The 12923-nt window shown below is 39.0% G+C and overlaps 1 protein-coding gene across 1 annotated transcript; it reads left to right on the forward strand.

The window, feature by feature from the left end:
* Nucleotides 1-189: 189 nt before the first annotated feature.
* LOC139473629 (transcription initiation factor TFIID subunit 12-like) lies at nucleotides 190-12310 on the forward strand. The gene is made up of 7 exons (XM_071256303.1): nucleotides 190-235; nucleotides 2767-2958; nucleotides 5155-5247; nucleotides 6197-6436; nucleotides 7194-7308; nucleotides 8015-8103; nucleotides 8294-12310. The coding sequence occupies exons 2-7, from the start codon at nucleotides 2803-2805 to the stop codon at nucleotides 8330-8332; spliced, it is 732 nt and encodes a 243-aa protein (XP_071112404.1). The 5' UTR covers nucleotides 190-235; nucleotides 2767-2802; the 3' UTR covers nucleotides 8333-12310.
* Nucleotides 12311-12923: the final 613 nt, after the last annotated feature.

The following is a 12923-nucleotide window of genomic DNA, read 5'->3' on the forward strand; positions in this document are numbered from 1 at the left end:
ACATTTACGATTGTCGTAAAATTACATATAGTTTGCCTTTATTTTCTTTCGCCATCACAATTTCCAATATTGTTTTGTCTTCTTGTTGCGAGAAGTATACATGTCATTATCATTATTTCAATATTACAGATACATTTAGAAATTGAAATGTCGTATGTCTTTAATACCATTGACGGCAGAGACTCGTAAGATGGCGGCTGGTCGGTAGCTGTGTCGAGAGAGCTGTTGTGAAAATGTACTGATTATTTCATATTTAACTTTATCGCCTGCATTTTTTGTCATGTCTTATGTTATATGCATGTGCTTATTATACATATGTCAATAAGATAGTATATATTTTAAGTTATATTTTGAAATATATTGCTTGACCTAGTCTAGATCATATGAGATTCACTGTAGACTATTGCAGTATCCTCAACATGCTTAGATTAACAGTAAAATAGAGGAACATCAATATTGTCAGCACCACTAACTTTCTCTTTGTATCCTCTAATATCTGTAAGATGTTTTTTAAACAAAATGTTCTGACACATCTCCAGATAAGGTTTTGAGCCATACAGTATTTACTCTGATACTCACATGTTATCATTCACACTGGGACAGACAGAATTGGGTGTTTGATACCATTCGATTGGGTTTCACCAAAGAGATGATGCATTGAACTCCATCCCTTATGGCATTCTCCCACATCAAGCTGAAATGCTGTGATATCTCGGAAATATTGTTCAGAGCAGCATTATCCCATCTCACTCACTGAACCCATACTTTGTGAGAAGTGTCTCATACTTTTCTCAAACATGATATTTTATGTAATGCTTGAAGCAGCATGCCAACCACAATGTTGTCCTAAACTTGATCATGTTTATGTATTCTGTAAATCAGGAAATATGCGCTTGCATGAACTGTGTGATTTGCTTTTGATTACTTTATAGATATTAGGCTGAACGAACATTCTTTGTTCTCAGGTGCTGAAGCATCAGAAAAAATAATCCACAGGACATTCATTTCCGCTTTATGACAAATAATAACAATTCAGACCTTTATTAAAATATTCAACCAACACACCCTTTTCAAAAGAAAACAGGGTCATATCTAGGAGTTTGAAGAGGTCAACAGTTGCCCTAGGTCTACAGCAAATGTTGCTGTGGACAATACCAGATTTTTATCAGAAATTCACAATTCAGCTATGTTACAAAAGAGTGAGTGGAATAAAGACTATTTCACAAATTACTACTTTAAATGGATTGTCACCAGTCTTAATCATGACCCCGTGGGGATTCAGGATATTAATAGGTCTCCAGCAGCCTATGATTTAATGGATTGGGCGGTCTGGCTTGGTGACCATAGTGACTTGGTTGATTGTGCATCATTGTACTCCGTTCGTCACAGTATCAGACACTGGTTTGTATGTCTTATTAACATCACTGTCATGTGATGAGAATATTGCAAAGTGTGGCATTAAGCAACAAACAAAGTAGTAATCAGTAGCCTTTTGTAGGATGATAGCTATGTTCCATGGATGTCCTTTTCACAGTTTCATGATTTATACTGATTATAAGAAAAGTCATTGATTTATGTAACTTAGAAGCCAATAACTGTGATCATCATGATCATGTCGTTTGTCATCAGGTAAGAACTGCTACATGTACAACAAGCATGATGTGAAACTAGTGTAGAAATACCAGAATTGTAGGAACTGTATCAAAATATAGGACAGTGCGACCTAAAGGTATAACTCGGCTGGATACTGCTTCACTTATGCTTATCAATTTAACATCAATGACCGGTCTAACTAACTTATTATAGTTGGAATGCATAGCATCTCTGCCATAGAAGAAAGTGATACAAGCATTTTCTGTTTGCTTCATTTAACACGTATGACTGTTCTTCTAAAATTCAAACTCCTGGGCAGTACACTTTCATTCACACAAAAAGAAAAAGCAGCCACATGTTTAGAAATCATTTTCTTGGAATCAATAGCTTTTTGTTTTCAGCCTCTTATTCCACCATTTTGACTGATAAGCCTACACCATGTAGAATGAAACTATGGTTCTGTGTTGATGTTACTGGTTGAGTGTGGTGGCCCAGTGGCCTAAAGAACTCCACAGCTTCTTCAGGAGAGTTGTGTCCCTTAGTGAAAACTAAACCAGGACTCTATGACTTTGGGTTCAAATCCCAGGGGGGTGGTACGGTTGGCCCAGTCGTCTAAGGCGCCGTGATTCGCTGTGCAGAGTTGCGTCCCTTGGGCACGCCAGAAATCTATGATTGTGGGTTCGAATCCCGGTTCACCCTGATTATGTTTCTAGGTTTGTCAGCACCATACCCGTGCTCGTGGGTTTCACCAAAGTGGTAAACGTCTAAGACCTGCATCACTTCGGGCTTTCCTCCCACATTAAGCTGACACGCCGTGATATAACTGTAATACTGTTAAAAAGCGGTGCTAAACACAACTCACTCACTCAAATCCCAGATTTGCCCATCCATGTTTTTACAGCACCATGTTATTGCTTGTGGGTGGTAAATTTCAACGACCCATGGCACTTTGGGCGTTCATCCATTAATAAGCGGACATGATGTGATATGGGTGAAATATTGTTTAAATTGGTGTTAAACCAGTCAGTTCCTGATACTGCTGAAGTTTAATTTTAACAACTTCTAGTGATTCTCCTTACCTGTGATACACTAACACACAATGTCTATGCTAACAAGCTTATGTATGAAGTACTAACCCTGATTCTCATAGTAACATTGAACAATCCTTTCCAGTTGTAGAAGAAGCATGCTATCTGATATGGAAGGTGTATGAAATGTATGACAATGAGTGATGCACCCAGCATGAATTGCCTACCTAGTGGAAGTAGTGGTATTCCAAGTACCACAGTGGCGCCCCCTACGTCAGGCGCGCCACCTAAACCAAGCATTGCAGACACCATTAGACAAGTGGAAAGTCAGATAGCGGTATGTGGTGACGGGTGGCACTGGTTTCAAACAAACTGTTTTGTTCATTCGTCATCATCATCGTTGCCATGACATCCAGATCATGAATAATCATGAGTTGGAAGACATGAAGAGAATCATATCATGGTCATAGTGTATGTTTTTTGAGCCCTGTTGTTGAGTATGAAATGGAGACAGCTTGTCAAGTAGCACTGTTGATGTCTCTTTGTGTTTGTTATGTTTTGTTCATGTTGTTTGAAATATTTTTTCTTTTGTGGGTGTTTGTGTTGTACTGTCATAGTTATCATTATGTCTGAAAGGGGGACTTGACTCGGGGAAATTTACAGTTCTAGCATCTTCTATCCACTTTCTTTGCTTGCTAACATGGCTAACCAGGGATTTATTGAGGATTCCAAACTAAGTACCCTTGGCAAGCCAATTGGGACAAAGTCATTATTAGTATATTGTTCAAATTTAATTATTTTAAAATCCGTATTTTCATAAATTCAGAGGAATTGGGAAATTTTAAATTCAAATTGGAAATTTTTACTATCATTTGCTGCAGACATGGGGCCGATTATCGGCTCTGAGCAGGTCTTGATAAATCCCTGCCAACTTTAACAGTGTTTAACTTTGTTTAATATGTATGTCATAATCACTCAAGCAATCAATGATAACTTTAATTGCACAGTCCATAATATGATGTCATTACAACTTCTAGACCTTCCTTGTGTACCTTGTATTCAGAAAATGGGCACTTGACAATGTTGACAGTGGAGCTTAGTCCCCCTTTACAAAAGATGCTTGTCATGTTCGTGAAGATTTATGCACAGTTACAATGGTTACCATGGATATGATGGTTAAGTTACAATTGCAGTGAAAGATTCATGCCCAGTCCTCCATCATCACCATATGTTAACAGTGTTTCACATACATCATCATCATCATCATCATCATCATCATCCATTCGTCACCACTCGCCTCTTTCCGTAACCTGCAAAAAGACTCGTCATTCTATCGATGAATGTTATGTGCAAAAATACAACAAACCAATCAGAATGCGCGTATGATTTCAAGTTCTTCGTCAAAGAATCCCTCAGAAATAATTTTTGATTTTACATATGTCTTGCATCTAAAAATATACCCAAGACACAGTTAAATGTGTTTAATCATACTGTATAATTCCGCATGTCCCGATGTGCTTTAAATTGCATCTGAAATATATATAATATATGGGGAAATATATGTGAACCATTATGTAACGAGTTGACAATTGTTTTAGGTATGCCCATTTGCGCTAAGACAGAACCTGGTCACAAAAATGGCCACGAGAAGGGCACGAGTCGCTATTCGGCTTGTCCTGGAATAACACGGGCTGGTCACGAATGCATCATCATCATCATCATGTTTAGCAATTTTATTATTTCCAAAGTTTCCATATGGATTTTTGAAGTACAAATTGGTGTAACCATGGTAACAGCACAGTGGATCAACTGGATTGCACTATTTGTAAGTGGCAATCCACAGTCCTTAAGTCAAGTGTCTTCACTGGATTACTCTGTCGACCAAATTCATTTAATGATTGCCTTGATAATGAATGCTACATGACTTCAGGTAGAGGTAGAATGTCGAACCTGGTCTTGTGTGCCAGTCTGTATGTACTAATAAGAACAATGTAAACCATAATTATTTGGAAAGTTAAACAAATAGTTACCATATTCACCACATTAGGCACCCTGGGCGCTTAAGAAATTGACAAAGGGCACTTATTAAAATCATAAGCAAGGAGTTGAATTTGTTTCGGAGACGAAGCAGAATGGAACTAATTCACTTCAGATGTCAATGATAATAAAACATTTTCATGATTATTGCATGGCAATTATGTAGATCTAGCCCTAAATGCTGATGTTTTCAGTAAAAAACATCTGTAAATTGGTGTAAAAGTTGGTCAGAAGGTACTCATTGGAACGGGGTGCTTAATATGACAAATATGGTAATTCATCTGACAAGATCATGATCCGAATACAAGTGTCATTGGAAAGATTTCTCCCTAAATGTGTGTGAAACAAAGAATAATGAGGGTCTTGTACAAGACAAAAAGCTCAGGTTATGAGAACCACAAGATAGGTAGGTCACTTTGCCCAATCCCGGGACTATGTCCACTGTGGGGTATCCCTGAACTCCTTGTTGACCCTTACTCTCCTCCGTGTCTTGCAGTCCTATGGTCCTGGTCCTCACGCTCCACATCAGAAGGAAGAGTTGTCCAAACTCGCATCATATCTCCACAGGGCTAAGCTGGAGCAACAGAAGGTATGGTCTTTTTGTCACATTCTGACATTGTGTTTGGTAAGGGTGGGGACAATGGACCCACTGAAAGCCATGAAAAGTTTGAAGATGTTTATTCTTTACCATGTTTACATGAATGTTATTAATACCATTTGTAACATTTCTTCAAGGTGATCGATAAATTGGCATTGTCAATGTCATGTGAAAAGTTTGATATATGTTGTACATGTATGAATGACAGTATTTTCTGGGTTTTGACAGAAGTCATTTTCTAACTATGCCCATTGATAAAAACTTTCTGGCTACTGAAAAGTAGTGGGTGTCCTTTTGAAATAAGCTTGTTATGAGAATCATTATTTAGATTTTTTTCATGGCCTAACAATGCTAACACTTGCCTAACTGTTCAACTTTAGTGGAGGTTGCGGACTTGACAGTACTTGATAAACAGTAAATACTGCCGTTGGCGTGAGATTCAAATCCAAGTATTTTAGCCATAACCTGGTCTAGTATTGCTTTCTTTTATAATATAAGATAGCTCTGCGATAAATCACAAAGAACCATGAAGAATGAGGCATGGTTTACTTCAAGATAAAACATTGTTCTATCAACTCGTTGTAAATTGCACAACATTATTTTTGTGAGGGTCCATGTTTATGTAACAGGTAATGATACCAGTATGTTTATGTAACAGGTATTGATACCAGTATGTTTATGTAACATGTATTGATACCAGTATGTTTATGTAACAGGTATTGATACCAATGTTTATAAAACAGGTATTGATACCAGTATGTTTATGTAACAGGTATTGATACCAGTATGTTAATGTAACAGATATTGATACCAATGTTTATGTAACAGGTATTGATACCAGTATGTTTATGTAACAGGTATTGATACCAATGTTTATGTAACAGGTATTGATATCAGTATGTTTATGTAACAGGTATTGATACCAATGTTTATGTAACAGTTATTGCAGATGATGAGTAGCAACAAGCTGCCCGACAACTCTATGGGCCCTGCAACAATCTCCCCAATGTTAGCAATCCCCCAGACTGCCCAGAACCTACGCCCCGCCCCCCTGCCTGCCCAGGCAACAACCTCTAATGGAGCATCAGGGGGTGAAGGTCGTGTGCTGGACAAGCGCCGCCTGCAGGAGCTGGTCAAGGAGGTGGACCCTCTAGAACAGCTCGATGATGATGTTGAAGATGTGAGTAATGCTAAATAATGTTCATGCCTGCAGATGCTCCGGCTTTATGTCTATTGTTGAAGATTTCGTTCTAATTACAGGGATAGATATGTAACAAAACATGTATGTTCTTTTGGTTAGTTTGTTTAACACCACACTCAGCAATATTCCAGCTATATGACGGCGGTTCTGTAAATAATTGAGTATGGACCCGACAATCCAATGATTGATATCAGGAGCATGGATCCACGCAATTGGAATCGATGACATGTGAGCCTGACTACAGATCCCGTTAGTCGCCTCTTATGACAAACATAGTCGCCTTTTACGTCAAGCATGGGTTGCTGAAGACCTAAGGCAGTTGTATTTTGAAGACTTGCCATGTGTTTGTCACATGTTTTTGTTGTTCGTATGATAAGCATTAACATCAGGTAGTGTTGTGTTGTTAAAATGATCTGCTTCCTAAGTGGAACTTATTTTAACCATGCAATTACTATTTTAACATTTTCTTCCAATTTCTATTTGCATTTTGACAGAATTCAACCGCCAAACTTACAATAACGTTTAGTTTCTGGATTTTCTGTTTTTGCAGATGATTGAATTATAATTTCATCACTTTGTGAATAACTACTAGACATGGTAAAGAGATGACTGGTAAACATGGTAAAGACAGTATGTCATGAATGATTAGCTGTTAAACATGTGAAGGCATGTTTCTTCTGTACAGTCTTTGTGCCTAGTGTCATCTGTAACCATGACAACTCATGCTGTGTTGCAGGTTCTTCTTCAGATAGCTGATGACTTCATCGAGAATGTTGTCAGTGCATCATGCCAGATTGCCAAACACCGCAAGTCAAACACACTAGAAGTAAAGGATGTACAGCTCTATCTAGGTCTGTTGACACAGTATATCGTCATGGTTGTCAGAGTATATCAGCATAGGTGTCACAGTATATCATCACTCTTGTCACAGTATATCATCATGCTCGTAACAGTATTTCATCATGCTCGTAACAGTATATCATCATGCTCGTAACAGTATATCATCATGCTCGTAACAGTATATCATCATGCTCGTAACAGTATATCATCATGCTCGTAACAGTATATCATCATAGATGTCACCGAAAATCAACAAGTGTCACAGTATATCGACATAGATGTCACAGTACATTGTCATAGGTGTCTAAGGTGCCACCCTTCGGCACGCCAGAAACCTATGATTGTGGATTCGAATCCCGGTTCGCCCCGAATTTGGGTCTAGGTTTGTCAGCACCATACCCGTGCTTGTGGGTTTCACCGAAGTGGTAAATGTCTGAGACCTGCATCACTTATGGCTTTCCTCCCACATTAACCTGACACGCTGTGATATAACTGGAATAATGTTTAAAGCGGATTTAAACCCAACTCACTCACTCACTCACTCATAGGTGTCACAATATGTCATCATGGTTGTCACGGTATATCAACCTTGGTTTCATAGTATATCAACATAGGTGTCACGAGCTGATATAGGTGTGATATAGCAGAACTATTGCTGACTGATCCATTAAGCAACATATACTCTCTAACTCATCTATTTTCACTGTTTGTCAACAGAGAGAAGTTGGAACATGTGGGTGCCTGGGTTCGGGTCGGAGGAGATCCGCCCGTTCAAGAAGGCAGCTGTAACAGAGGCTCATAAACAGGTGAGGACGCTGAGGAAACAAGTTGTTGGCCAACTTGAAAAAACCCTCCAGTCAATCATGTTCCCGAGGCAAGGGAGGTAACTGACTATAAAAGTCCCGTTTCCACCCTTGCCGAAGAAGGCTGGTATTTTGATATTCAGATATTTTTTTCTCAACAGTATCTGTTTATGACCTCCATTTTGTGTTTCAGAGAATGGCACTGATCCGCAAGACACTGAAGAAATACTGATCATCTCCCTCCCCCTTCATGCCAACCTCCATTGTGTCAAGCATCATCATGTCAGTGTGTTGATATCGTGGGCCGCCGGGGTTCGCCGGGGGCCACACTGTCCCCCCACTGGCTGGCAGTGGAGACCAGTCTGTAGTCATGGACCTCCTCCACAATGTAGCTCTGCCCTAGACTTGCCTCAAGGGAGCATAGGACTTCGGTAGTGCCGATTCTACATCCTTAGGAACACATTATTCAGATCATTTGTATGACCAATTTATTTCTTGTTTTGTGGACGGTCCTACCCAGTGCCCTACGTTTTGAAAACAAAAGAAGTTACACTATATTCTGTGTTTGATTGAAAATATGGTTATTTCTTTCCCAGATTATTTGTAAAGCAAAATAATGTAATTCCTGACCTTTAAATGAAAATAATGTCAGATTAAATTCCTGACTTGTGTCTATGGTGATTTGTCTCTGACAGTTTTACATGTTGGGCTGGCAATAATTGTTATAAACGGTCACAAATAAATGGTAACACGACACAATTATAGACTTCATAATACCTTATGAACCCGAAAAAACACATAAAAACATATTAGGTTTATAATTATTTCATTATATTGGTGGGGCAGTCAGGTAGCCTAGTGGTTAAGGGCGTTGGCTCGTCACGCTGAAGACCGGGGTTCGATTCCCATCATGGGTACAATGTGTGAAGCTCATATTCTGGTGTACCCAGCCGTGATATTGCTGGAATATTGTTAAAAGTGACGTAAAACCACTCACTCATTATATTGGTGCACTTTTTTTTATACCCGTCATCAACATCAGTTAAAAAAAGATGGTCATGTAGTTTTTATAGATGACTCAAAAAGCTATTCGGTCTGTCACAGGGATCCGAAAATAGTTTTTGGCTGATCGGTCATTTCCCGCCTACCTCATATTTGACAGTTACTGTTAGACTCTATCTATCATGAGTTAATAACCATAAACCTATAGTACAAAAGTCAACTGTAGCCAACAGTACAAGTCTTTAAACGTATGTCATGAAATGATAATCTGGATTGTAAATGATTTTAATTATTTTTGCTGCATAACTGAGCAACATTCAGCTGAGGAAGCCAGTAAAACAAGAAATAATATTGGTCAGACTATAAGTTATTTATTGGTGACTCCTCATGCAACAAAATACAAACCACGCGACACAGTCCTGTAGTCCTTGTTAACTAAACATGCTATGACTTTGAAAGTGTGTGAACATTCGTTTAATGTTTTGTGCAGACTAGGGCTGGTACGAGTCCAAATTTAGTATCCGTATTTCTGACCCGCTATAACCCGACCCTACCTGGGTACCAGCTGCAGGTCTCAAGAGTCTGGTACAAAATGTCTGATCGGGAATAGTTTGACCGTAGCCCTGGCAAAATGTATTTAGATACATGTATGAAACGATCTGGTCATGCATACACTGAAGTTGACTGAAGTTTTATCTTTATTCAAACCTAAAATGGTAAAAAAGAGTGGTGCATAGTCGGAAAGAGATGCAAACATTAGTCACTTGTAGTGTAATCATGGAGTTTTAGATATTTTTTGTCATTAGACAATATATCACATGACTAACCACAAGTCCGGGTAGACCTGTGGGTACCCGGGTCCTACTCAGTACCCACCAGACCCGAGTTACCCGTCCCAACCCTAGTAAGTTTATTTTCCATAGAATCTGTTACTGGGAATGTAATACAGAATGTCAGGATATCATTGGAATAATACTGAAAGTATGACAGCGATAGAAATTGGCACTAGTCCTATAGTCCTTGCCAAACTGCCCTAAAGGTAAGGTATCATAAGGACTGGTAGAAATTGCCCATTATTTAGGGTTTTTCTATATGTTATCATTATGAGGAGGCTAAGGAGGCACAGTTGTCTAAGGTGCCGCAATTCACTGTGCAAAGTTGTGTCCCAGAAAATTTCAACTTTTGAATCCCGGGTCACCGAAGTAGTAAACATCTGACACCTGCACCACTTTGGGCTTTCCTCTCACATTAAGCTGAAATGCCATGATATACCTGGAACAATGTTGAAATCAGCATTAAACCCAAGTCACTCACTCATGCACTCACTAGTGACTAAATCAGGTGGTCAGGCTTGCTGACTTGGTTGATGCATGTCATCGATCCCAATTGCATGGATCAATGATCATGACATTAATCACTGGATTGTCTGGTCCAGACTCGATTATTTACAGACCGCCGTCATATAGCTGGAATATGGCTGAGTGCGGCATTAAACAACAAACCAACCAACCAACTAGTGACTAAAAATGTTAAAATGTTAGTTTCTATCGCTGTATGATGGAGTCGAGATGGTTCCTCTCTTAAGACGGTGTGAGTACTGTATAACCTTGCAGTAAGAGGTCCAGATGAACTCCCATGACAGAGCTCCAGATAAGCTGCGTATCTGCATAAAATACGCATCAGAAATGCAGAAAAATGCAGTAAAATAAGATACAAGCATATCAAATACGCAATGATTATTACAGATACACTACGAAAATAAAACTTGTGCGTATCATCAAAATATTGTGAAGTAACCCTGCATATTCGATTAGCAAATCAGCAACTTATTTTGAAATTATAAACGAGCATTCCGTCAACCTTGCCAAACTCCACGATGACAGTTACATCATGATCATTTGCCATCACACTTTCTTGTTTAAGTGTCGTGGTATTTTTGAGTCTTATAAAGCTCTCGAACCCACACAACACAAGCTGCTGGGACTAGATGAATAGTGTTTTTAAATATTTAACTTAAATACCCACATGTGTAAAAACTAGTGGGGAACAGAAATTTGAATACCCAGATAGAATTACTGATACCCAACGATTTTAAAATGCATGGGTAAAATACCAACAACACCAAAAGCCTATCTGGAGCTCTGCATGAACAAACTCAAACCAGCAAAGTATTTTCTCAGTTGGAGTTAAAGTGGTTGTTCCACCTGCCAGTTATTTCCTTTTGCTAGTCAGGGTGAGGGAGAGCTGGAAATGATCGAGTTATCTTCAAACTTGACCAGAAATGTTGATGTGGTGGGGATGACAGGTTTGTGTTTCACAGACAGGGACAACTGAGCAGTCATGTTAATATAAACAAAAACTCACTGAATCTGTAAATTGTGTTTAGTGTTTTTAGAGTAGAGTAGATTTTTTCTGAATAATATTTTTGTTTTCACAGTCAAAAGAATGATTTGAAGTTGTAGAAGTTGAACATGTTAATGCTTGTTATGAAAAATGATTGAAAGGATGATAACTTCGGGCAGTGAGCCCACACACATCTTCCCGAGGCAAGCGAGTTAACTGACTATAAAAGTCCAGTTTCCACCCTTGCTGAACTAGGCTGGTATTATGAAGTTACATTTTGACTGGACAAATGAGTCTATGCATAGTCCAATCAAAATCGCACAACAAAATCAAAATCTGGTTCGTAAACTGTCGCGCAGATTTCGGACGATTGCAGGATTTGCAAAGAATGTGCACCACCAACTCGTTATCAGCAGATATTTTCCAAACCTTTTCATGTTTTTAATCAAGGTGCCCGCGTGATTTGATGCACTTCGCGATGTGAGACCCGTTTTATCACAACATAGTTCTTGATTAACGATCAGATCGTCTTGACTGGGCGCCACCGTTTTGTTTGAAACAAATGCAAGTGATGGAATCGGATTGGTCCATAAAAGGAACATAACTCGTAATGACCACTGGTGGCGCTACGATCAAGCCCAGGAATTCCAGCCAAGTTCGGCAAGGACGGAAACTGGACTTTTAAAGTCAGTTAACTCTCTTGCCTCGGGAAGATGGCCCACACATGGTAATGGCTTTGTCTCACTCATCAGTAACTATGCCTTAACATGCTTAAGGCTTAAGGCCAAAAAAAAGATGTGTGTATTCTGTTTCAGCCCATTCACAATTAGGGGAGTTAGATCAGGGGTTGTTTGGTTGTTTTTTTTTGGGGGGGGGGGGTTATTATTCGAACATATTGAAACAGGTTAATTTACAGTTTATAAGTAAAAGCCTACTTTAAAATGAATATATGACTGCTAATCTTTAGTGTATAGTGGAGCACAACAAACTTGCACTAGACAGTACTTGGTGCAGCTCAAGAAAAACTAGAATCAGGGTCTGGAACACACTCCGGCCCAGTGGTGAATCAGCATAACACCACTGCCACAGGCTAATTTACATATCACGTGACCGAACTTTTCTCTTGTTTATAAACAAACGCGCTTTTTCAGAAATCAATATAGAACGGACTAATGCAAGTCTTTGGGGGCGCTTTACATATTGTTTTGCATAATTATATAGATATGCTACTACAACTGCGACAGTGAGTTGCATGACAACATATATTTATACATCAAAGTGACAGTATCGCCAGCTCTCCGTTGGGCTTCGATGACAGCACATGGAACCGTACAACCAATGTAACCAAAGGATAACTACGCAAAAACAAGTAGATTTTCACGTATTAGGATACTTTCTCAATGAACCGTAACCATTCTTTGACATTTGTTTATGAAAATGCGTAGATTTGTCAAACATGAAACGGATGAAAAGCATAT

This window comes from Haliotis cracherodii, unplaced genomic scaffold, assembly GCF_022045235.1.
Source record: "Haliotis cracherodii isolate W230 unplaced genomic scaffold, xgHalCrac1.p SCAF_3, whole genome shotgun sequence".
Classification (NCBI taxonomy): Eukaryota; Metazoa; Mollusca; class Gastropoda; order Lepetellida; family Haliotidae; genus Haliotis; species Haliotis cracherodii.

What these genes read in the sequence shown, in the direction of transcription:
- LOC139473629 (XM_071256303.1), top strand. Translation starts at nt 2,803, where the DNA reads ATGAAATGTATGACAATGAGTGATGCACCCAGCATGAATTGCCTACCT. An exon ending in TCGATGATGATGTTGAAGAT is followed by an intron (nt 6,437 to 7,193) that starts GTGAGTAATGCT and finishes GCTGTGTTGCAG; the next exon opens with GTTCTTCTTCAGATAGCTGA. An exon ending in TAACAGAGGCTCATAAACAG is followed by an intron (nt 8,104 to 8,293) that starts GTGAGGACGCTG and finishes TTTGTGTTTCAG; the next exon opens with AGAATGGCACTGATCCGCAA.